Source organism: Phoca vitulina, unplaced genomic scaffold, assembly GCF_004348235.1.
Source record: "Phoca vitulina isolate PV1807 unplaced genomic scaffold, GSC_HSeal_1.0 scaffold40, whole genome shotgun sequence".
NCBI classification, from domain to species: domain Eukaryota; kingdom Metazoa; phylum Chordata; class Mammalia; order Carnivora; family Phocidae; genus Phoca; species Phoca vitulina.
The window spans coordinates 18,741,810-18,766,260 of record NW_022589743.1 but is presented as its reverse complement, the minus strand read 5'-3'; the positions used below and the strand labels follow the sequence as shown (position 1 = coordinate 18,766,260).

Here is a 24,451-nt window from a genome sequence, read left to right as displayed (position 1 = left end):
AAAAAAAAAAAAAAAGACTTACTAAACTAGGGATAGAAGGGTTCTTCCTTAATCTAGTACAGACTAATTTACCAAGAACCTACAGCAAATATCATTTATAAATGGGTAACCTTTACAAATTCTCTATATGCAAAGAAACAAGATAAGGATCCCTCGATCATGGTTTTCCAGCCAGCACAGTGAGACCAATAAATAAGCTGGTATGATTGGGGAAGGAATAAAACTCATATTATTTATGATTCGCTTCAAAGGAAATGAAGCAGATCTTCAGATGAAAACTATTACCACTAAAAGAAAACTAAGCATATGAGATCAATACACAAAAACCAATTGTGTTTCTAGGCGCAAGCAGCCATGTTGGCCTCTCATAAGGCAGCTTGTCATACACCAGCTTCTTCATGAGTGAAAACAAGCAAGACGGAAGTCACAGGGTCACAGCCTCCTTTCAAAAGTGATATTCTATTACTCCTGCCAAATTCCATTTTACTAGAAGCAAATCACTAGGGCCAGCCCACATTCAAGAGAAGGGGACGGCCAAGGGCAGGAGTACCAAGAGGTGGGATCACTGTGACCATCTGAGAAGGCTGCCAACCACAGCACTGCCCCCCACACCCCGGTGCCAAGTTGTTTAATACATGTAGCCAAATTCAGTAGTTTCTTTCATATATTACATCGGAATTTTAATCCATACGAGAAAGGCTCTCTTCCCACTCGGGTTACAGAGTAATTCACCTATGTGTTCTTCTAGTAGTTGGATGTTTTCATTGTTTACATTTAAATCTTTCATCCACTTGGGGTTTATTTTGGTATACGGTGTGAGGTATGTATCCAATTTTATCTTTTGACAAGTGGCCACCCAGTTGTTCCAACACTATTTACTAAAAAGTCCATCTTTCACCCTGTGATTTAATATGGCATTTTAATCATATACTACATTTTCATGTGTACTTCAGTGTATTTCTAGACATTCTGGTCTGTTTCATTGCTCTGTCTGTCCATCTCTGCATCAGTCCTATGTGGTTTTATTTTTATTTATTTATTAAGATTTTTAAAAATTTATTTGACAGAGAGAGAGAGACAGCGAGAGAGGGAACACAAGCAGGCGGAGTGGGAGAGGGAGAGGCAGACTCCCCCACTGAGCAGGGAGCCTGACGTGGGGCTCGATCCCAGGACCCTGGGATCATGACCCAAGCTGAAGGCAGTTGCCCAACCGACTGAGCCACCCAGGGGCCCCAATCATAGATGTCTTAGTATATTTTAATATCTGGTGGTCTCTCCTCATCCTTTTCTTTTTAAAAGGTTTTTCTAGCTATTCCTGCTTGCTTATTTTTCTATATGAACTTTAGAATCAATCTGCATAGTTCCAGGGGGAAAACAATCACAAAACAAACAAATCCTTGCTAGTATTTTTATTGGGTTCCCACATTAAATTAAATCCCAGTATATGATTAAAATGATGTTGAATCATCCTATCTAAGAACAAGGGATGTCTTTCCACTTGTTCAAGTCTACTTTTGTGCCTCCTGGGAGTCTTTAAATGGTCTTTGTTGGGCTTCATACATTTCTTGCTGAGATACCTAAGTGGCTTCTGATCCCTTCTTCTTGATGGATCTCTCTTTTCTGAGCTTCCATGATAGCATGATCTCCCTGATGTCCGTCTGTCTCTCTGGATATTTCTTCTTGATCTCATTTGCTGGCTAGTGCTCCTCCATTGCTGGGCCCTCAAATGTTGGAGGACCCCAAAGCTCATATCAGGTCCTCTTCTATGTACAACCTCCCCACGTCACCTCATCTACTCCATCCACTTTATTTTTCAATTCACGAATTTTCCATAGCCCAGCTCTGAGTTCTGAGCTTTAGATGCATACATCCAATGCCCACATAAGTCTTGAGGGCATCTTACATTTCTTTCACTTTCCCACCTCAGTGCCCAGTTACTAGACCCAGAATCCTGGGAATTGTTATTTGATCCCTTCTCTCCTCTATCTGTCCTTCTAATTCATCATCAAATGCTATTGGGCTTACCTCTAAAATATATTTAAAATTCAACTACTCTCATTTTTACTGCCACAATCCTAATCCAAGCCACCATCAAGCTTAGTACAATAGACTCCTGAATTGTTTTCCAGTTCCTCCCCAATCCATTCTGCAAGCTCAGCTGCCACAGGACTTTTCTAGCCTTATATCATTTTTATCTTTTACTGCTCTCCCCCTTCAGCACTATACTCCAATCACATTGGCCTTCTTTAGGGTCCTGTAGTGTGGTTGCCTCTTTCTTCCTTTAGAGCCTTTGCACATGCTGTTCCCATTGCCTGGAATGCTTTTTAATCTACTACTTCAAAGCCTGGCTCCTGCTTATCCTTTAGACTTTTACTGTCTTCTTTCATCAACCATCAACCTCCATTACTCCTCTCTATACATTTAAAAGCCTACTCACTTGCCAGATAGGGAGAAACCAAATGAAAGAGTTCAAATATGAACAGAGAGATAATATCACATGAAAAAAGGAAACAAAATCAGAATCATCCCAAATTCATTATAACACTAGAATAAGAGTCAACATTTGGGCTATAATATAGGTAGTCATGGTGTGTTTGAAATTTTCGGCATACCGCAGAAGCTGGAAGCAACCCCCCACCACACTGCTCAGCCAAGGTGCTCTTCCTTTCTTCCTGATGGTAAAATGGCAAGACCCCAGTTCTCCCACAAACCAGCATCCTGAACTTGTGAATTAAAAAGCTGAACTCATCTGCTTCCTGACAACTAGTATTATCTCCCTGAAAGACTCATGCAGCTTTTAAGGTTATCAGAACATTTAAAATCCTTCTCTCTTTTTTCAATAAAAGAAATGAAAATAAAGAAAAGTGACAAGTATAAATGGAGGTTCAAACCTAGCTTTAAAAAATCTGCAGAATCTAAAAGCAAACATTTACAGTGGAAAATGTTACTTTTTCTCTTGCCAGCATCAGAACCATTAGTCCAATACACACTGTCTATCCCACCCCACGTCCCACTATTAATTAGTTCAATTGGTGTGACAGTAAAATAACACGGCCATCTCCCAATCAGAACACATTCATCTTATGTAAAGCTGAAGATAAAGACAGTCTGCAGAGTAGACATAGGCTATTTTCCCAGACGCCTATCCCACGGCCTCATACAGCACCCTTCCTGGATGGTTCTAGAGAGGACCTAATCTCGACTTACATAATCATCAATCAGATAGACTTGACTTTCCACAATTCTGTCTTGTAAAAGGTAAGTTTAACACATTTATTGTGATTATTAATATGTGTCTAATGTCTCAACTTCTTTTATATTTTCTATCAGATGTGCCTTCTTGCTGTTGCTTTTTACTGTTTTTCTCTTGGACAGACTGTTTTCTTTCTTTTTTTTAATTTAATTTTATTATGTTATGTTATTCACCATACATCACATCATTAGTTTTTGATGTAGTGTTCTGTGATTCATTGTTTGTGTATAACACCCAGTGCTCCATGCAATACATGCCCTTCTTAATACCCATCACCGGGCTAACCCATCTCCCTGTCCCCCTCCCCTCTAAAACCCTCAGTTTGTTTCTTAGAGTCCATAGTCTCTCGTGGTTCATCTCCCCCTCTGATTTCCCCCCCTTCATTTTTCCCCTCCTACTATCTTTTTTTTTTTTTAACATATAATGTATTATTTGTTTCAGAGGTACAGATCTGTGATTCAACAGTCTTGCACAATTCACAGCGCTCACCATAGCACATACCCTCCCCAGTGCCCATCACCCAGCCACCCCGTCCCTCCCACCCCCCACTCCAGCAACCCTCAGTTTGTTTCCTGAGATTAAGAATTCCTCATATCAGTGAGATCATATGATACTTGGACAGAATGAATTTTATTTCATTTTATTTTCTCCTTTGATTTGAAAGCCATCCCTTCAATTGTGAGGCACTGCACTGACGGTAGGCTCAGGAGGCAAGGGCCTGAGTCCAAACAGGGCTCCCACTTGCCACGACGTGGCTCTGTGACCTGGGGCAAGTTACTCAACCTTTGGGTGCCTCCGTTTCCTCATCTGCATAAAAATGGGAGGTGCCATCTTCTCCTTATCTGGAGGTCACCTCCAGTGACTTACTACCTACTACGCCGTAGGGCACTCAAATCAGTGCCTGGGATATGCAGTGAGCAACTCATAGTGTTAGCCGCCGTTATCATTGTCTTAAAATTTTTCATATATATAAAAAATAAATTTTTTAATATATAAAAAGTATGTATATATGAAAATATATGCTTATTTTTTCCTGTCTAGTTAATTATATCTCTATCCTTCCCATAAACAGTACAAAAGTCTTTACTTCTCTGTACTTTTCACTCCAATTTTCATTTTTGTTTCAGATTTTTACCAGACTTTTTCCCACTTACAATGGATACATGTTTAGACTTAAAAGTTTCACTGCTTTATGTGTTCAATATTACTTTTTGCATTCTATTTTTCTCTTCTGCATTTATTTTTCCTTTTGCTCCAGAAGATTTTTCAGAGGATCTCTGAATAGTAAATTTTTTAAGCCTATATATGTCGGAAAATATTTTTATTGTACTGACACTCTTGAATGATAATTTGGCATGGAATAAAATTCTTTTTTTTAAAAAAAAGATTTATTTATTTGAAAGAGAGAGAGTTGCGAGTGGGGGAGGGGCAGAGAGCGAGAGAGAGAGAGAGAGAGAGAGAGGGAGAGGGAGAGAAAGAATTCTCAAGGAGACTCCCTGCTGAGCATGGAGCCTGATGCAGGGCTCCATCCCAGGACCCCAAGATCATGACCTGAGCCAAAATCAAGAGCCGGCCGTTCAACTGACTAAGCCACCCAGGCGGCCTGGCATGGAATAAGTATAAAGTTCATCCCCTCTCACTGTAAAGATATTGCTGCTTTGTCTATTTGCATCAAATGCTGCTAATGAGAAGTCTGATGTCTGTATGATTCTCATTCCCTGGTAGTACTTTGTCTTTTCTTGGGAGCTCTAAGTATTTTCCTTTATCGCTAACATTCTAAAAGTGAAGATAATGTACTTAATTTCATTTTTAAAAAATTCACATGCTTTCCACTCTGTGTATTCTTTGAAGATTTCTGTCTTTTTTCAGTTCAGGAAAATTCCTGGCCCCTATTTGTTCAAGTACTGCTTCTCCCCTCTTCTCTCTCTCCTTTCCTTCGGGTGCTCCTGTTGAACAGCTGTTGGCACTCCTGGATCGACCTTACATACTGCCTGAGCTCTAGTATCTCCCATCTCTCTTTTTCTTTGTGATGAAATCTGCAAGAACTCTTCAACTTGATCTTCCAGTTTACTAATGTGCTTTTTAAAAGAGGTTTAGTTTAATTTTTTTAAATTGTGGTAAAATTTACATACAGTAAAACGCACACATTTAGGTATACAGTTTAACAAATTTTGGAAAATGTATACACTCATGAAACTGACACCCCATCAAGATGCAGAACATCTCCATAATCTCAGAGAGTGCCCTCTTCTCCCTTCCCATCAGTTCCCCCACTCCAGAACTGACCACAGTTCTGATTTCTGTCTGTTCTTGAACTTCATATAAGTGGCAGCATACAGTATGTATTCTTTGGTGACTATCCTTTGTTCACATAATGTGCTATTCATTCATGTTGCTGTATCAGCCATTCATTCTCTTTAACGCTAGTTAGCAGCCACTGTGTGATTATGTGACACGTTGCTGACTCATTCTCCTGCTGATGGACAATGCTCTCTTCAGTTGTGTTTAATCTGATTTTCATTTTCCAAATCTCTAATTATTTTTCCTAATAATTACCTGTTCTTGTTTCTGACTTCATATTCCTATTCTAGGACCATAATTCTCTCCTTTATCTCTCTGAAAATATTAAACAGGCTAATTCCAATGCCATTTACTCCTTGCTCTGGTTCCTCGGGGGGTAAGGTTTGGCATCTGTTGGGCTTGCTGTCTCTTTTCCATTATCTGGTCTTTCTCAGACGTTTCACTATTATCCTACCTACTTCCACAGAGTCCTGTGCACGTCTTGGCCTTGGCTGGCCTCTTGTAACATGGCGACTTTTGCTTCATGGGTGTCAGCTGTCATGCCTATGATATCCCCCTTGCAGCTACTGAGGTGTCCCTTGTCCTGGCCATTGCGGCCACCTCCTGGTGCTGCAGCTGTGGCCAGCTCCACAGAAACAGTACATGCAGGGTGGTTTCCTGAATGGCAAAGGCAATCTTTCCTTAAAACTGCGACCTTGGCTTACACCTGGGTCTTCACAATTGCTTCACTTCGTATTTAGGAGGGAGTCACATTTCCAAGGTTCATTGAGACTCAAACCCCTTCTTGATTCCATAGTGTGGCTGTGCATTTTCTTGGTTTTAAAGATACATAATTTACATTATTTGGGGATGTTCTTGGAGTAGAAATGGATTTAACCTTACGCCACTGAGACCACCATATTTGAAATTCACAGGTTCCTTTGAACTTTTCTATTGTATTTTTATGTGTGTATTAGAAAACATATTCCAATCCTTATAGCATGTCTCCCATGACAAGAAACAAACACACCAAAACCTCCTGAGTTGAATGTAAAAGATATGGATGCACTTGCAAAATTCCTTGGCTCCTCCAAGTCAGGCTTGCTTACTGTTCTCTTACCTTAGCTACTTGCCACGGCTTCCCTTTGTCTCATGATAAAATATTTTCGGTTCAGCCCCATCCTATAGTTACCCTGTCCCACCCTGCTCATGCCAGTATTTAACATCTGCTGATTTTTTATGGGTGATAACAAAAAACCAAATTCTGTGACCGAGCAATTGCTAGAATTCTAAGCGTAATAACAACGGACTAGAAATCTTTCTAATATAATTTGACACTGTTTGAAATCAAGACTCAGAATGCACACATCTCTACTCATGAAAACATTCCAACTCTACAGCCTCAATAAGCAAATGAAAAACCAAATCTAAAGGACAGTGTGATTTCAATTAGGAAAATGGTCAGTTTTGAGCATAACCTTTTGATCAGTGTAAAATGAAGTTTGAATTTTCCAGGCTACTGAGCTTTATTCATTCTAAGAGTCTCCATTTAGTGCAACCCCTTTCACTTCTGTACAAAAGTAGCTGAACGCTGGTGGAGAAAACCAATAATGTTGGTGGTCTCACTGCCCATTGATAACCTCAGATCTCACACGGACACTCGGGTCTTCCTGACAGCAATCCTACCATACAAATCTGTGCTTTCCCACTCTCCAAAATGAGTATTCCCACTTCCCCTCAAACCTCCACACCACCTCTCCTTATCTCCACCCCCCCCCCCTTGGCCTCGCCTCACGCTTGGTTAAGGAAACAGAAGCAATCAGATTGGAACATCATCTTTGCCATCTATGGACCTTTAAGCCTTTCTGTGTCTGTATTCATATTCTCTGCCTTTTGTCCTGTTGCTATGGGGGAAGTGTCCCTACTCCTACCTAACGCTGACAAACCTTCCACTTGTGCGTGGGATTCTGAGCCTTGCCTTCTCAAGGATATTATGATGATGACAATGACCTCCCTTGGTCCTGCGCCTCTGGGTTCTCCCTCTGTTCTGAATCAGCCCCACCTGCGTCTGTTTCCTAGTGCCTCCTGACCTCACACCCCACATTCTTCCCTGCCCTCATTCACAGCACACATTCTTGAGTTGTCTACAGGTGCCCAGCTTCTCACTTCACTTCCCAACCTGTTCAAATCAGGCTCTGCCCAGCCATTTCTCCCTTGGCCGCTATGTTGCCAGATCTAATGCGGAAGCTTCTACCTTTGTCTTACTTGACGACTTGACTGCACAGCAATGTGCGATATGGTAACTACAGTTTTCTTCTCGAAATGATGTCTTCTCTTGGCTTCTGTGACATAACCCTTTTCTGGTATCTCCTCTATCTCATTGGTGGCTCCTTTTCTTCTCTTTGGTGGTTCCTTCATGTCAGATCACAAACCTAAGTGTTTGAATGGGCCTCCTCTTCTCTATCCAGTTCTGAGACTTTATATGTCATTTCTAGACTAATGACTCCAGCATCTCTATCTCCAACCTGCACTTCTTTCTGGAACTCCCGATATGTGTATTTAATAGCTCATTTAATATTTCTACCTAGATTTTCAGTAGCCATTTCAAACCTAAAATTCAAGAGACAAACCTTGATTCCATCCTTGCCCCTGTTCCACGACCTCTTCCTCAAGTTTCTCTTACCCAATCTTATCTCAGCAAATGGTATATGCTTACCCATGCCAAAATCTAATTGTGATCCTTCACTCCTCTCTCTCTCCCTCTCTTATCTAGCCAATCCATGAGCAAGCCTGGTCAACCTTCCCCTAAAACATATCCCAAATCTGTCCACTACCCTTGCATCTACAATCATCTCTTGTTCAAGGCACGAACAAGCCCCCTCTCCCAGGCTCCCACAGTAACATCCCTAAATGTCTCCTTGCTTCCTACCCATACAGCAGCCACAGTATCTCCTCAAACAGCCATAAGATTAGGTTGCTCCCTGCTTAAAATCCACCAATGGGTTCCTGCCAGATTTAGTCAAAATCTAAACTGTTTAGTCTGGATTATAAAACTCGACATGATCTGGCCCCTGTCCACCTCTCTGATCTCATCTCACACTCCTGCCCTGTCACTGAGCAGCCTCCAGCCACACGGCTACACTTGCTACCTAACACACCACACTCACTACCACAACTGAGCCTCTCCTTCACTGTTCCCTCTGCCCCACCTGCTGTTCCCTCTGATGTTCGCATGGCTGGCTCCTTCCTGCCATTATTATCTCCTTAGAGACTCTTCTGAGCACCCAATATTTTATCTATTTATTCATATTCTGTGGCATCTGTAGTCTAGAACACAGGAAATGTTCAGTAAATATTTTTAGATAAATGAACAGAAGGAATTTAAAGGGACTTTATGAGTCCCAGTTGTCAACTATCATTATTATTACTAACAATAAATAACAGGAGCAATGATATCTTACATATATTGAATGACTGCTATATGCCAGGTTCCATTCTAACTGCTTTATACACACACACACACAGACACACACACACACACACAATCTCATTTAATTCTCCAGCAACCCTAAAAAGTAGTTGTTATTATTATTACCCCACTTTTTAACACATGAGGAAACAGAGGCATGGAAAGATAATGTAATTTGCCCATGGTCAAAAAGCCAAGAAATGGCAAAGCCAGGATTCAAATCAGGTAGACTAATTGCACGGTCTCCATGATTAACTGCTTAATATTTTGTTATTATGGTAATTACTAGTATCGGTAAGGACAGACAGCATTAACTGAACATCTACTATGCGTCAGGCACCTAGCTTTTTTCACTTAGGTTAACTTAATCCTCACAACAACAGCCTTATAGGTAGTGTTATTAAACTCATTTTACAGATGGAGAAACAAAGTCAAAGACGTTAAATTTCTAGCCCAAGATCACACAGCAAATGAGTGGCATACCCAGGATTCTAACCCAGATGTGACTCTGAATCTAGGTTCTTTCTACCAAACTACAACACCCACATTTTTCCCCCACAGAATGAATCTTTCCTCATGGTCTATAAACCATAAACTCAGGGAGACTCTTGTGCTGAATGAGAAAGTTTTTCATATTTGCAGTTCCCTTGACTCTTACTCATTTGGCAAATATTCAGAGTATTTAATCTGTGCTAATGCACTGTCCTACATGGGGAGAACCCCAGATTTGTTGATGTCTGTCAGGGTTCTTTATTCTCACCTGTGAAGAAACTTCTCGTACGTCTGGCGGAAGGCAAACCCCGCCCGCCGCACCCTCACGTTTTCCAGTAGTCCAAGATACTCTACTTGGTGCCGACAGCGCTCATCATCAAATATCTGTGGGGATTTCTTGTCATTGGGTTTGATGCAACGTACATAATAGGGCTCCTAAAGAAATAAATCAGCAAATGGTAAGTTTCACTGGAGAAAAATCCCAAACTAAGGACTCTAACATGTAATTAGTGTTAATTGTGTCAAATTAAGCTCAGTGCCTCTAATTTCTCAGACATATACTTGTGAATAAAGTAGTTATTCTTCCTTTCCCTTCAAGACTGGGAGTTCTTGTGCATCCAGCTAAAATTTTGTTTTATTATATTTTAGGAATTCATCAGGAACTGCAGAAAGGGGATAAAACTAAGGAGTAAATAATTGAGATGTGTAAACATTGAGTTTATGTGTATTTATGAAAAGATGGTTAAAAAGGAACAGAAAGAGTAATTTAATAGAAACAGGCAGGAGCCATGAAAAAGATGAACTGCAATGAAGAACATAAAACGTAAGCCCAGCTCTGGCACACAGTAGGTGCTCTGTAAGCGTCAGCTGCCATCATGGCCACCATCCATTGTCATTGTCGTCATCCTCACCATCACCACGTTAGTTTGTGCTTTTGAAAAAGAGATTAAAACTTATAAGTAGAGAAGTTACAAAACCTCCTGTAGGTGTCACTGACTCTAAGAAAGAGCCTACCAAGAAAGCCCTCCCTCTGGGCCAATTAAGTTTTCTACCATGCATTAGATCATAACTCCTTTTAAGTATAAAACTGTGCCGGTGTAAGACAGATCCTGGTTTGCTGAAGGTAACAAATTCTCACTGGATGAATCAAGGTCAAACGTATCCTACTTACCAGAACAAAGAGTTACTTTCCCTTCTCTGATCTATAACCTATCAGACACACACAGATGCACTTTATTTAAGAGATAGAGTCCTCTGTAGATAGGCGATTTTGAGCTCTACTGAGGGCTAGAGGTAAAAGGAAGTAGTCAATAATTTAAGAAATAAGAGAGATTTGAAGAATGTGAAGTTACTTGCGTTCTGAACACAGTGAGTTTTCAACATCTACACAGGAAGCTCCAAGGACAGATTTATCATGCTGCATTCCTTGGTGAAAAAAATGCCACTTTTTTTCCTTTTTCAAGGCCCTGCTATGTTCATTTCCTATTGCTGCCACAGCGGATTACCACTGAAACTGCTTAAAAGCACAAAGTTGAACAAAAATAAAAATGGCCGCACTAATGCTTCAGCGAAGCTCAATTTTAAAGTAACCTTTTTCCTCTCTTCCGCAAAGCTCCCCTCCTCCCTTCTTAGCCTTTTGTTTCGGGAACCCGGTACCACCCTAAAGACATGATGAAGGAGGCTGGTAGCACCTACACAATTCCTGTCAAACCCGGCTAGATCCTGTATTTCCCTATAAACCACCCAGCCCCTTCCTCCCGTAGGGTTTGCAGTTTTTGAAGGCCATGGCCTGTGCATCCTCCTTTGCCCCGCAAAGCAAGAAAGCTCTCGTTCCTCTTTATCTCAAACTCTGTCTTTTGCCTTGTACTTTGGCTCCAAAGCACGGAGGTCAGTTTTCTACAACACCACAAATTTAGTGGCTTAAACCAACACAAATATATTCTCATAGAACTCTGGAGGTCAGCAGTCTGAGATGGGCCTCACCGGGCTAAAAATCCAGGCTGTGATCTTCTAGAGACTCTTAGAGAGAACCCACTTTCTTAATCTTTTCCAGCTTCTAGAGGCTGCCCACATTCTTTGGCCTGTGGCCTCCTTCCATCTTGAAAGCCAGTAATGGCCTGTTAAGTCTTTCAAATGATACTATCTCCCTGGTTCTGACTCTTCTGCATTCCTCTTTCCCTTTGAAGGACTCTTAAATTTACAAAGGTCCTACCTGGACAATGCAGGATAATCTCTTTAAGTTCAGAACCAGCAATCTTAACTCCACCTGCAACCTTCATTCTACCTTGCCATTCAACATAACATGTTTACAGGTTCTGGGGATTAGGGCATGGGTAACCTTGGGAGGCTGTGGTATAATAATAATAATAATAATAATAATAATAATAATAATAATATCATCTCCATCTCTCTCCCTCTCTTTCTCTCTGGACTTTGTCACGGGTCCTAACATAGAACTTCTAAAACCTTTGGAATTTCCTCAGTGGTAAGAGTGTCTTTGTTATGCTAATGAGGCGACACCTGCCCAGTTCCTAGATAGCTTCAGGATGGGGGGTGGGCATCAAAAAAACCCTCCATAGGATTAGAGAAGGGACTTTCAGCAACCTGATCTCCACAGAAGGAAGGCTGGAGGTTGAGTCCAGTCACGGGCTAATGATTTACTCAATCATGCTTATGTAATAAAACCCTTATTTAAAAAAACCATCATTCAAAAAAACACTCAAGACACCGAGGCCCCAAGAAGCTTTTTGGTTGGTGAACATATCAATGTACGGGGAGGGTGATGTAACCTGTCTGCATGGGGAGAAGCTCTTGCTCTCTGGATGTCCAGACCTCCCAGACCTTGTCACTGTGTACATCTCTTCATTGGGCTGTTCCAGGTAGTGGTAGAACTGAACTGAATTGTAGAACACTCCGTCCATCAGTGTCTGAGAACTGGTGTTGAAATGCAGAGGCCATTACTCTGCCTACAACACCTGCCTTTTTTCATCACACTGTGGCAGCTTTAAAGACAGGACCACAATATTTCGCTGGACTTCCCAATGAAGAGGTGAATTTTCCACCCCACTCCTGGGATCTGGGCTGGCCCTGTGACTTGTCTTAACCAAAAGAACATGGCAGAAGTGATACTGGGTTACTCGTGGACACTCAGCCTTGAGGCGCTTTGAACTTTTGGAATACTTCTTCCATCACGTGAAGAAACTCAGGACTAAAAACTATATGAAGAAAGAGGCCAAGTTATCCAGTCATTCAGCCATGGCATTTGGGGAGCCATTTTAAACCATTTAGACTTGATGAGCCCCAGTGAGACCAGACAAACTGGCTAGTCAACCCACCAAATCATGAGAAACAATAAATTGCTGTTGTTCTAGGCACTACATTTTAGGGTGATTTGTTATGAATTAATAGACAACTGATACTTCTTCCCTATTCTGGAACACCAATCCCTGGCTTAGGTATTAAGCAGAGATTTGATATTATTACAAAGTACAAGCAGAATCTTACTTTAGAAAATAGTGATAGGTGACCACATGTTCATGAATCTCTAATGGTTTTCAAATGGAAGATTTATACGGGGAGATTGTGGCTCACTTTTTAAAAGTTTAAATAAATTTAAAACAAACTTAATGGGATGGGGAAGGCAGGGAGGGGGTACTATTTACTTGAGGATTTTCTGCAAGTTTCCTGGGATATGGGACCTTTACTGCTTGACAAATAAACTGAAAGAAGTATCACTGAGCACAGCAAATATCAAAATGCTGCTAGATCTATCTGTATACTTTGACAGTGGTGTAACAGAATAAAAATCACACAGGATCAGGACACTCGGGTATTCGTTGTTTCTGCTCTTAACCAGCTATGATAAAGTCTCTCTGGACCTAATAACCTAATTTATGAAAACAGGATATTAGGGCTTCCATGTTAGTAATGACAGATTAGGTAATTTAAACCAACACCCATGCTGGGGACATGTGAGATAGGCAATTAAAATATACAAAAAACACCTGCTTAAAGACAGCAGAGAATTAAATTATGGGACCAGAATCTAGGAGGAGGAGGATGCCATGCAAGTTGCCAGGTTTGAGGCCTCCTTTTCCCCTGGGGAATTTACCAACTCCAGAGGAAGTGAATGGGATCTAAGTAGAGGTTGTGATAGCCTCATAGGGCTAGTGGGAAAGAGATCAGAGAGTAGGGCCTGAAAAGGAGGTCATGGGTAAACCCCTCCCACTCTGGGCTGGGATCCAAAAAGGCTGCAACTAGCAATGAGGGTGAGTCAGAAGTAGGCACTCTCTCACAGGGACTTGAAATTGGAGCAGCTGATTTGAAATACTAGTGCTCTTAGCTGCTTAAAAGGAGCAAAAGTCAATCTTTACTGGAGAAAGATTACATAAACTTGGGTCTCCAGTTATTTCTATAAACAATTTTGCCAATATAACGTTGGGAGCAAAATAAAAATTAACCAGACACATAAGGAACCAAGATAACAAGAATGAGAAACAGCAAAACATATAAAATAAACAGACCTGCAGAAATCCAGATATTGGAGTTATCAGAGATAATAAAATAACTATGCTTACCGTGCTCAAGATGACAGAAGACAATATTGAGAATTTTTTAGAGAACCAGAAACTATAAAAAAAGAACCAAATCAAATGCATAACCTAGGACTGAAAAATACAATGATGGGAATTGAGAAGTCAGTGCACCAGTCTTTGAATGTATTTCTGGGAAGAAATTTCCAAGAATGAAGCATGGAGAGATGAAAAGATGAAATGACAGAGAGGTTAGGAGGCACGGCAGACCCAGCAGGACGGCCTGCAGAGGAGACAGAAGAGACAGAAGCAGGACTTGAAGAGCTAACAGCCAAGAACCTGGCAAAACTGATAAAAAAACAATCAAACAGTGACAAACTGAAGAAGTCCTACAAATTATGAGCAGGATTAAAAAAAAAAAAATCGACACCTAGGAACGCTGTAGTAAAACTTTGGAATACCGAAGCAAAGCAGCCAGAGGAGAAAAGATCCGTTACCTCAGGAGCAACAGACTGACAGCTGACTTCTCACAAGGAACAATGGCATCCAGAAGACAAAGGAGTATTATCTTTGAAGTAAGGAAAGAACTGCCAATGTAGAATTCTGCACCCAGCAAAAATATTCTTCACAAATGAAAACAGTACACAATATTTTCAGGTAAACAAAACCAGAGACTCTGTCAACAACAGATCTCAAACATAACAGGACGAAATTCAGGGATAAGAAAAATGGTCCCAGATGAAGGTCAGTGATACAGAAAGAGGAAAAAAGAAGTGATAAATGAGTAAATCTAAACAGATACTGACTATATGTGGTAGTAACAGCAATGATATGATGTCATGATTTTGCTGGCTACACACACACAATTAAAATACATGACCAAAATAGCACAGACGTTGAGAGGAAGGCAGATGGAATTATAACATTTTATGGGCCCCCCACCCCCAAAAAATGTTTTGTGGACCTTCCATCTTCCAGGAAGGAGGTAAAAGTACCAAATTATATTAGATTTTTATATTGAAGAGTGGAATAATAATCAATCAAATAACCACCAAAACAATATTACGATATAAATCTTCCAAAATAACAAAGGGAATAATAAAAAATAATTGCAACACTGAGTGGCAGGGGTCAGAGGGTCACGTTCTGACTCAAAAGACTCACAGGCCACACTTGGCATGTGTTTACTCAGGACAAAAACATGGCTTGCCAAGAGAAGTGTCACAGCCCCTTGCAGCTGTCCAAACACAGTTAGGTGACAGCTTAGGGGCAAAGAGATAAGATCCACATTGGGAGGGTATGGAAAGTGCCCTTGGTTTAAAAGCCTCATGCCCCACAGTATCCAATATCCCTTTCAAATAGATCTGAAGACATAGCATCCAGGGTCCTCAAAAGGGACATGCTTAATACATGAGTCCCCATATTCAGGGAAGCCCAAATATGTCATCCCCACAGACATTTCTTATTCTCCCAGCAGAGATGCAATTTACAAACGGGTAATTTTTATCATAAGCAATACTGTGTAGTAATACTGTTGATATACATCTTACTACATTAATGGGAACAGAGCTAGAAATTTAATGGAGGGTTAATTGTCGAGCAGAAGGAACAGAATTTTGTTAACCTTTTGCCCACAATGACCAATCAAAAAGAAAGTTACAAAGGAAAGAAAAAGAAATACAGAAGCATCAAATAGGAAACACTAATGAGACAGTCAATTTAAATGCAACTACATTAAAAGCATAGAAACTACATTATAGAAAACTAAAAGTAGTGTAGAGTAATGGACTAAGTGATATATTCAAAAGACAAAGATCGTCAGCTTGCATAAAAAACCAAATCTTATTTACTATACGCTACTTACAAGGCACATACTTGAAACATAAGGATACGGAAAGGTTGAAAGTAAAAGGGTGGAAAAAGATATACCATGCAAACCCTGGCCACAAAAGAAGGTGGTGTTAACTATTTATTCATGCAAAGCTGACTTTAAGGCAAAAAGCAGTACAGAAATAGGCATTTCATAATGATAAATAACTCAAATACTAGGAAGAAATAATAGTTCTAATTTGAATAAGCCTAAACAAATTCTTAAAATATCCAAAGCCAAAACAGAAAGTACAACAAGGAAAAGCAGACAAATTCAGAATCACAGTAGATTTTGTCACATTTTGGCATTGACAAAACAAAAACATTAGTAAGAATGCAGAAAAATCGGACAACAGTATGAGTAGCAGACTTGACCTGATAGGTGTGTATAGAGTACAATGCAAATTATTTTTATTTATATAAACAAAATATATACATAAAGAAAATTTAACAAATTTCTAAGGACTGAAATCACACAGAGTATATTATATCCTCTGAACAAATGAGATTAAGCTAGAAATCAAGGGAAAAAAATAATTAGAAAATCTTACAGGTTTGGAGATTAAGAAAAATAATTCTAAATGACCTTTGGGTCAAAAAGAAAATTACAGCATAAATTTAGAAATACTTGTAACTCAATAGTTCATACAATTATGTGGGCAAAGCAATCTTTGTATAATGTATCATTTGACTAGTAAAAGTAACTTTACTCAACAGAAACCAGTTAAACGGAATTTTACCAATATTAACTGATTTGCACAGGAAGTGTGAACACTGGATTAGATGCTAATGACCAACTAAGGGCTGGGGGAATGCCCTTCCATCCTGTTTAGTAATATAAAAATCTTCAGTTAAGGAATCCAGTGGAAATACTTTCTCTATATTTAATCAGCATTCTGCCTCAATTTATAAATGCCGCCTCCTCTCTCATTTATAAATATCCAGACTGACTCAGCCTAAGAAATCCTAAGTTTGACAAATTCAAGTGTTACTTATAAAGGTTAAACTGCAAAAGTTAATACTGATCTCGTTCTCTTGCACATTTTAACCGGTTTCTCCCTATATTTTATGGAAAACATTATTTGTGAAAGTACACCAGCTGGTATACGTAGTAGCCAGAAGATACTGTATTTAGACATTAACCCATTTAACTTGCTTTGAACACTGCCAAATAGAGTCACAGGGCAGATTCAAGTTCATTTAATAATTCACTGACCATCTGCTTAGGGTGTGCTTTATTAGGTATCAAGGGGTATATCAAATTAGTAGAACTCACTCCCTGTATTTAAAAGACCGAGAATCTAGGTGGAGAAACAAGGCATGCATTAACACACTGTAGATTCTGAAACCAGGTGAGGAAGTCAGGACTTCCACTTCTGGTGGTGCAGGACTAAGCAACACCATCAATCTTCCTGATAACTTCACTAGGGAAAGCGCTAGACAGATATGGGGTGGGGGAGAATCTTAAATGCATCTAAGAGCTAATAAGATAACTGAGATAAGAATAAGACTAAAATCCAAAGGGATGAGGCCAGCCTTCAGGGCTGCTTTCCTCTGGACAGACAGCCTTGTGGGGCCAGGGGGCTGCAGGCTGGAACCCAAGGCCATGGAGAAGGGACAGCGGTCTGCAATCCTGAGGAGCTAACCCTGGGAGTCCAAGGGGAATGGAAAACAATCTGGCCCATCGCTAAGCCACTCCAGGCCCTGAACTTGGATTGAAGTGATCCCAGATTGTCAGAATTTGTCTGATAAATCTTTTTAAACTTTCAGCTCTTCTGGATTCTTTGTCTTTGATTTGATTTGACAATTTTTATCCATTTTTACATTCCATGTAATCACTAGTATGCTTGGGTTTCTTTCTACCATCTTAATTTGTCCTGGCTTTCCTATGTTCTTTTGTCTCCTCTTTCCTGTGTTTTTTAGAACAGATTATTTGCTTCTCATTCTGGCTCTGCTTCCCCCCGCCCCACAATTAGTTTAGAAGTTATAACTTCATTTCTATTCTTTTCATGACTCCATGAGGACATTTAACCTGCATTTGTGTGTCATCAGGGTTATAAACTAAGCAATATTTTTATTATTTTCCTGAACGACCACGGATCTTAAACACCTGAATTATAATCACCCACCCTTTCAGTTTATATGCTAGTGTTGTGCTATTTAATTCTAATCTGTATTTTTAATCCAATAAAATATTATTTTACAGTTTATTTATACACAGCCACCTTGACCAATTTCTTTGCCCTTCTTTTTGCATTTCAGGCTTTCATTTTATATACTCTTCCTCTGGCCTGATGTATATATCCTTTAGAATTTCCTCTAGGGTGCTTTTAACTCTTTTTTCTTTTTCAGAAAGATTCTTTATTGTGTCTTTGTTCTTTTTTTTTTTTCCTTAAGTAGGCTCCACACCCAGCGCAGAGCCCAATGCAGGGCTTGAACTCACGACCCTGAGACCAAGACCTGAGGTGAGATCAAGAGTCAGATGCTTAACCGACTGAGCCACTCCGGTGCCCCTACTGTGTCTTTGTTCTTGAAACATATATATTCTTGGCACAGAATTTTGGTTTACAGTTCTTTTCTCTCAGACTCTAATTCTTTTAAGCAAATCTGCTTTTAATGCATTTTCTTAGTCTTTGATGTTCTGAGATTTCACAATGTGCTTAAATGCAGATTTCTTGTAATTTTTCCAGCTTGGGATATAGCAGAGTTCCTGACTCCCCAGAGTGTTATCTTTCATCACTGTTGAAATTCTCAGCAATATATTTTCCAATATTGCTCTGCCCATCCTCTCCTTTCCTTGGGTAACTCTGATTAGATGCACATTAGACCTTTTCATTTTATCTTCCATGTCTCTTAATAATGTCTCTTTTTTTTTTAATTTCTTGGTCTAAGTAGAATCCTGGATAATTTCCTTTATTCTTTCTTTCATTTCTCTATTCTCTCTTCAGCTTTGTCTAAACTGATGCTAAAACTGTTTCTTAATTTTAGTTTTTATTTCTATCAATTGCCTAGTTACTTGCTCTTTCTCATATTTTTAGGCCTTTGATTTCTTAAAACATATTAAACATTCTTATATTCTGTTTCTAATAATTCCACTCTAAGAAGTTTTCATGACTCTGAATCTTATTTAGTCTGACTCTTGCACATGGTACTTTGTTTATGTGTGTAGGAATTCTTTTTTTTTTTCCTTTCATGTTAGTGTTTGTTTTCTTTTTTTTTTTATTGTTATGTTAATCCCCATACATTACATCATTAGTTTTAGATATAGTGTTCCATGATTCATTGTTTGTGCATAACACCCAGTGCTCCATGCAGAACGTGCCCTCCTCAATACCCATCACCAGGCTAACCCATCCTCTCACCCCCCTCCCCTCTAGAACCCTCAGTTTGTTTTTCAGAGTCCATCGTCTCTCATGGTTCGTCTCCCCCTCTGATTTCTCCCCCTTCATTCTTCCCCTCCTGCTACATTCTTCTTCTTTTTTTCTTTCTTAACATATATTGCATTATTTGTTTCAGAGGTACAGATCTGAGATTCAACAGTCTTGCACAATTCACAGCGCTTACCAGAGCACATACCCTCCCCAGTGTCCATCACCCAGTCACCCCATCCCTCCCATCCCAACCCCCACTCCAGCAACCCTCAGTTTGTTTCCTGAGATTAAGAATTCCTCATATCAGTGAGGTCATATGATACATGTCTTTCTCTGTTTGACTTATTTCGCTCAGCATAATACCCTCCAGTTCAATCCACGTCGTTGCAAATGGCAAGATCTCATTCCCTTTGATGGCTGCATAATATTCCATTGTATATATATATACCACATCTTCTTTATCCATTCATCTGTTGATGGATATCTTGGCTCTTTCCAGTTTGGCTATTGTGGACATTGCTGCTATAAACATCGGGGTGCACGTACCCTTTCAGGTCCCTACTTTTATATCTTTGGGGTAAATACCCAGTAGTGCAATTGCTGGATCGTATGGTAGCTCTATTTTCAACTTTTTGAGGAACCTCCATACTGTTTCCAGAGTGGCTGCACCAGCTTGCATTCCCACCAACAGTGTAGGAGGGTTCTCCTTTCTCCGCATCCCCGCCAACATCTGTCATTTCCTGACTTGTTAATTTTAGCCATTCTAACTGGTGTGAGGTGGTATCTCATTGAGGTTTTGATTTGGAGTTCCCTGATGCTGAGCGATGTTGAGCACTTTTTCATGTGTCTGTTGGCCATTTGGATGTCTTCTTTGGAAAAATGTCTGTTCATGTCTTCTGCCCATTTCTTGATTGGATCATTTGTTCTTTGGGTGTTGAGTTTGATGAGTTCTTTATAGATTTTGGATACTAGCCCTTTATCTGATATGTCATTTGCAAATATCTTCTCCCATTCTGTCGGTTGTCTTTTGGTTTTGTTGACTGTTTCCTTTGTTTTGCAAAAGCTTTTTATCTTGATGAAGTCCCAATAGTTCAATTTTGCCCTTGCTTCCCTTGCCTTTGGCGATGTGTCTAGGAAGAAGTTGCTGTGGCTGAGGACGAAGAGGTTGCTGCCTGTGTTCTCCTTTAGGATTTTGATGGACTCCTGTCTCACATTGAGGTCTTTCAACCATTTGGAGTCTGTTTTTGTGTGTGGTGTAAGGAAATGGTCCAGTTTCATTCTTCTGCATGTGGCTGTCCAATTTTCCCAACACCATTTGTTGAAGAGACTGTCTTTTTCCCATTGGACATTCTTTCCTGCTTTGTCAAAGATTACTTGACCATAGAGTTGAGGGTCCATTTCTGGGCTCTCTATTCTGTTCCATTGATCTATGTGTCTGTTTTTGTGCCAGTACCACACTGTCTTGATGATGACAGCGTTGTAGTAGAGCTGGAAGTCCGGAATTGTGATGCCGCCAGCTTTGCTTTTCTTTTTCAACATTCCTCTGGCTATGCGGGGTCTTTTCTGGTTCCATACAAATTTTAGGATTATTTGTTCCATTTCTTTGAAGAAAGTGGATGGTATTTTGATGGGGATTGCATTGAATGTGTAGATTGCTCTAGGTAGGATTGACATCTTCACAATATTTGTTCTTCCAATCCATGAGCATGGAACGTTTTTCCATTTCTTTGTGTCTTCCTCAATTTCTTTCATGAGTATTTTATAGTTTTCTGAGTACAGATCCTTTGCCTCTTTGGTTAGATTTATTCCTAGGTATCTTATGGTTTTGGGTGCAATTGTAAATGGGATCGACTCCTTAATTTCTCTTTCTTCTGACTTGTTGTTGGTGTATAGGAATGCCACTGACTTCTGTGCATTGATTTTATATCCTGCCACTTGACTGAATTCCTGTATGAGTTCTAGCAGTTTTGGGGTGGAGTCTTTGGGATTTTCCACATAAAGTATCATATCATCTGCAAAGAGTGAGAGTTTGACTTCTTCTTTGCCAATTTGGATGCCTTTGATTTCTTTTTGTTGTCTGATTGCTGTGGCTAGGACTTCCAATACTATGTTGAATAGCAGTGGTGATAGTGGACATCCTTGCCGCGTTCCTGACCTTAGGGGGAAAGCTCTCAGTTTTTCCCCATTGAGAATGATATTCGCTGTAGGTTTTTCATAGATGGCTTTTATGATATTGAGGTATGTACCCTCTATCCCTATACTCTGAAGAGTTTTGATCAAGAAAGGATGCTGTACTTTGTCAAATGCTTTTTCTGCATCTATTGAGAGGATCCTATGATTCTTGTTCTTTCTTTTGTTAATGTATTGTATCACGTTGATTGATTTGCGGATGTTGAACCAACCTTGCAGCCCAGGGATAAATCCCATTTGGTCGTGGTGAATAATCCTTTTAATGTACTGTTGGATTCTATTGGCTAGTATTTTGGTGAGAATTTTTGCATCCATGTTCATCAGGGATATTGGTCTGTAATTCTCCTTTTTGATGGGGTCTTTGTCTGGTTTTGGGATCAAGGTAATGCTGGCCTCATAAAATGAGTTTGGAAGTTTTCCTTCCATTTCTATTTTTTGGAACAGTTTCAGAAGGATAGGTATTAATTCTTCTTGAAATGTTTGGTAGAATTCCCCTGGGAAGCCATCTGGCCCTGGGCTTTTGTGTTTTGGGAGATTTTTGATGACTGCTTCTATTTCCTTAGTGGTTATAGGTCTGTTCAGGTGTTCTATTTCTTCCTGGTTCAGTTTTGGTAGTTGATACATCTCTAGGAATGCATCCATTACTTCCAGGTTATCTAATTTGTTGGCATAGAGTTGCTCATAATATGTTCTTATAATTGTTTGTATTTCTTTGGTGTTGGTTGTGATTTCTCCTCTTTCATTCATGATTTTGTTGATTTGGGTCATTTCTCTTTTCTTTTTGGTAAGTCTGGCCAGGGGTTTATCAATCTTGTTAATTCTTTCAAAGAACCAGCTCCTAGTTTCGTTGATCTGTTCTACTGTTCTTTTGGTTTCTATTTCATTGATTTCTACTCTGATCTTTATTATTTCTCTTCTCCTGCTGGGTTTAGGCTTTATTTGCTGTTCTTTCTCCAGCTCCTTTAGGTGCAGGGTTCGGTTGTGTACTTGAGACCTTTCTTGTTTCTTGAGAAAGGCTTGCATTGCTATATACTTTCCTCTTAGGACTGCCTTTGCTGCATCCCAAAGATTTTGAATAGTTGTGTTTTCATTTTCATTGGTTTCCACGAATTTTTTAAATTCTTCTTTAATTTCCTGGTTGACCCATTCATTCTTCAGTAGGATGCTCTTTAGCCTCCATGTATTTGAGTTCTTTCCGACTTTCCTCTTGTGATTGAGTTCTAGTTTCAAAGCATTGTGGTCTGAAAATATGCAGGGAACGATCCCAATCTTTTGGTACTGGCTGAGACCTGATTTATGACCTAGGATGTGATCGATTCTGGAAAATGTTCCATAGGCACTAGAGAAGAATGTGTATTCCGTTGCTTTGGGATGGAATGTTCTGAATATGTCTGTGAAGTCCATTTGGTCCAGTGTGTCATTTAAAGTCTTTATTTCCTTGTTAATCTTTTGCTTAGACGATCTGTCCATTTCAGTGAGGGGGGTGTTAAAGTCCCCCACTATTATTGTATTGTTGTCGATGTGTTTCTTTGCTTTTGTTATTAATTGCCTTATATAATTGGCTGCTCCCATGTTAGGGGCATAGATATTTACAATTGTTAGATCTTCTTGTTGGATAGACCCTTTAAATAGGATATAGTGTCCTTCCTCATCTCTTATTACAGTCTTTGGTTTAAAATCTAATTTGTCTGATACAAGGATTGCCACGCCAGCTTTCTTTTGGTGTCCATTAGCATGGTAAATGGTTTTCCACCCCCTCACTTTCTATCCGGGGGTGTCTTTGGGTCTAAAATGAGTCTCTTGCAGACAGCATATCGATGGGTCTTGTTTTTTAATCCAATCTGATAGCCTGTGTCTTTTGATTGGGGCATTTAGCCCATTTACATTCAGGGTAACTATTGAAAGATAGGAATTTAGTGCCATTGTATTGCCTGTAAGGTGACTGTTACTGTATATTGTCTGTGTTCCTTTCTGGTCTGTGTTGCTTTTAGGCTCTCTCTTTGCTTAGAGGACCCCTTTCAATATTTGTTGTAGGACTGGTTTCGTGTTTGCAAATTCCTTTAGTTTTTGTTTGTCCTGGAAGCTTTTTATCTCTCCTTCTATTTTCAATGACAGCCTAGCTGGATATAGTATTCTCGGCTGCATATTTTTCTCATTTAGTGCTCTGAATATGTCCTGCCAGTCCTTTCCGGCCTGCCAGGTCTCTGTGGATAGGTCTGTTGCCAATCTAATGTTTCTACCATTGTAGGTTACAGATCTCTTCTCCCAAGCTGCTTTCAGGATTTTCTCTTTGTCTCTGAGACTCGTAACTTTTACTATTAGATGTCGGGGTGTTGACCTATTTTTTTTGATTTTGAGAGGGGTTCTCTGTGCTTCCTGGATTTTGATGCCTGTTTCCTTCCCCAAATTAGGGAAGTTCTCAGCTATAATTTGCTCCAGTATACCTTCTGCCCCTCTCTCTCTTTCTTCTTCTTCTGGGATCCCAATTATTCTAATGTTGTTTCGTCTTATGGTATCGTTTATCTCTCGAATTCTGCCCTCGTGATCCAGTAGTTGTTTATCTCTCTTTTTCTCAGCTTCTTTATTTTCCATCATTTGGTCTTCTATCTCACTGATTCTCTCTTCTGCCTCATTTATCCTAGCAGTTAGCGCCCCCAGATTTGATTGCACCTCATTAATAGCCTTTTTGATTTCGACTTGGTTAGATTTTAGTTCTTTTACTTCTCCAGAAAGGGTTTCTCTAATAACTTCCATGCTTTTTTCAAGCCCAGCTAGTATCTTTAAAGTGATGATTCTGAACTCTAGATCTGACATCGTACTAATGTCCATATGGAGTAGGTCCCTGGCAGTCGGTACTACCTCTTGTTCTTTTTGTTGAGGTGATTTTTTCTGTCTTGTCATTTTGTGCAGAGGAGAATAGATTAATGAGAGAACAAAATGCTAGCAGTGTAACAACGTCCCCAGAAAATATACTCTAAACAAATCAGAAAAGACC

General features: G+C 39.8%; 1 protein-coding gene across 1 annotated transcript in view; it reads right to left on the bottom strand.

The window, feature by feature from the left end:
• MYO1D (myosin ID) overlaps positions 1-24,451 on the bottom strand; it is a 354,208-nt gene that overhangs the window by 199,073 nt on the left and 130,684 nt on the right. Inside the window, exon 15 of the mRNA XM_032429253.1 lies at positions 9,763-9,929. Coding sequence (XP_032285144.1) covers positions 9,763-9,929 — 167 coding nt within the window. The remainder of the gene's footprint in view (positions 1-9,762; positions 9,930-24,451) is intronic.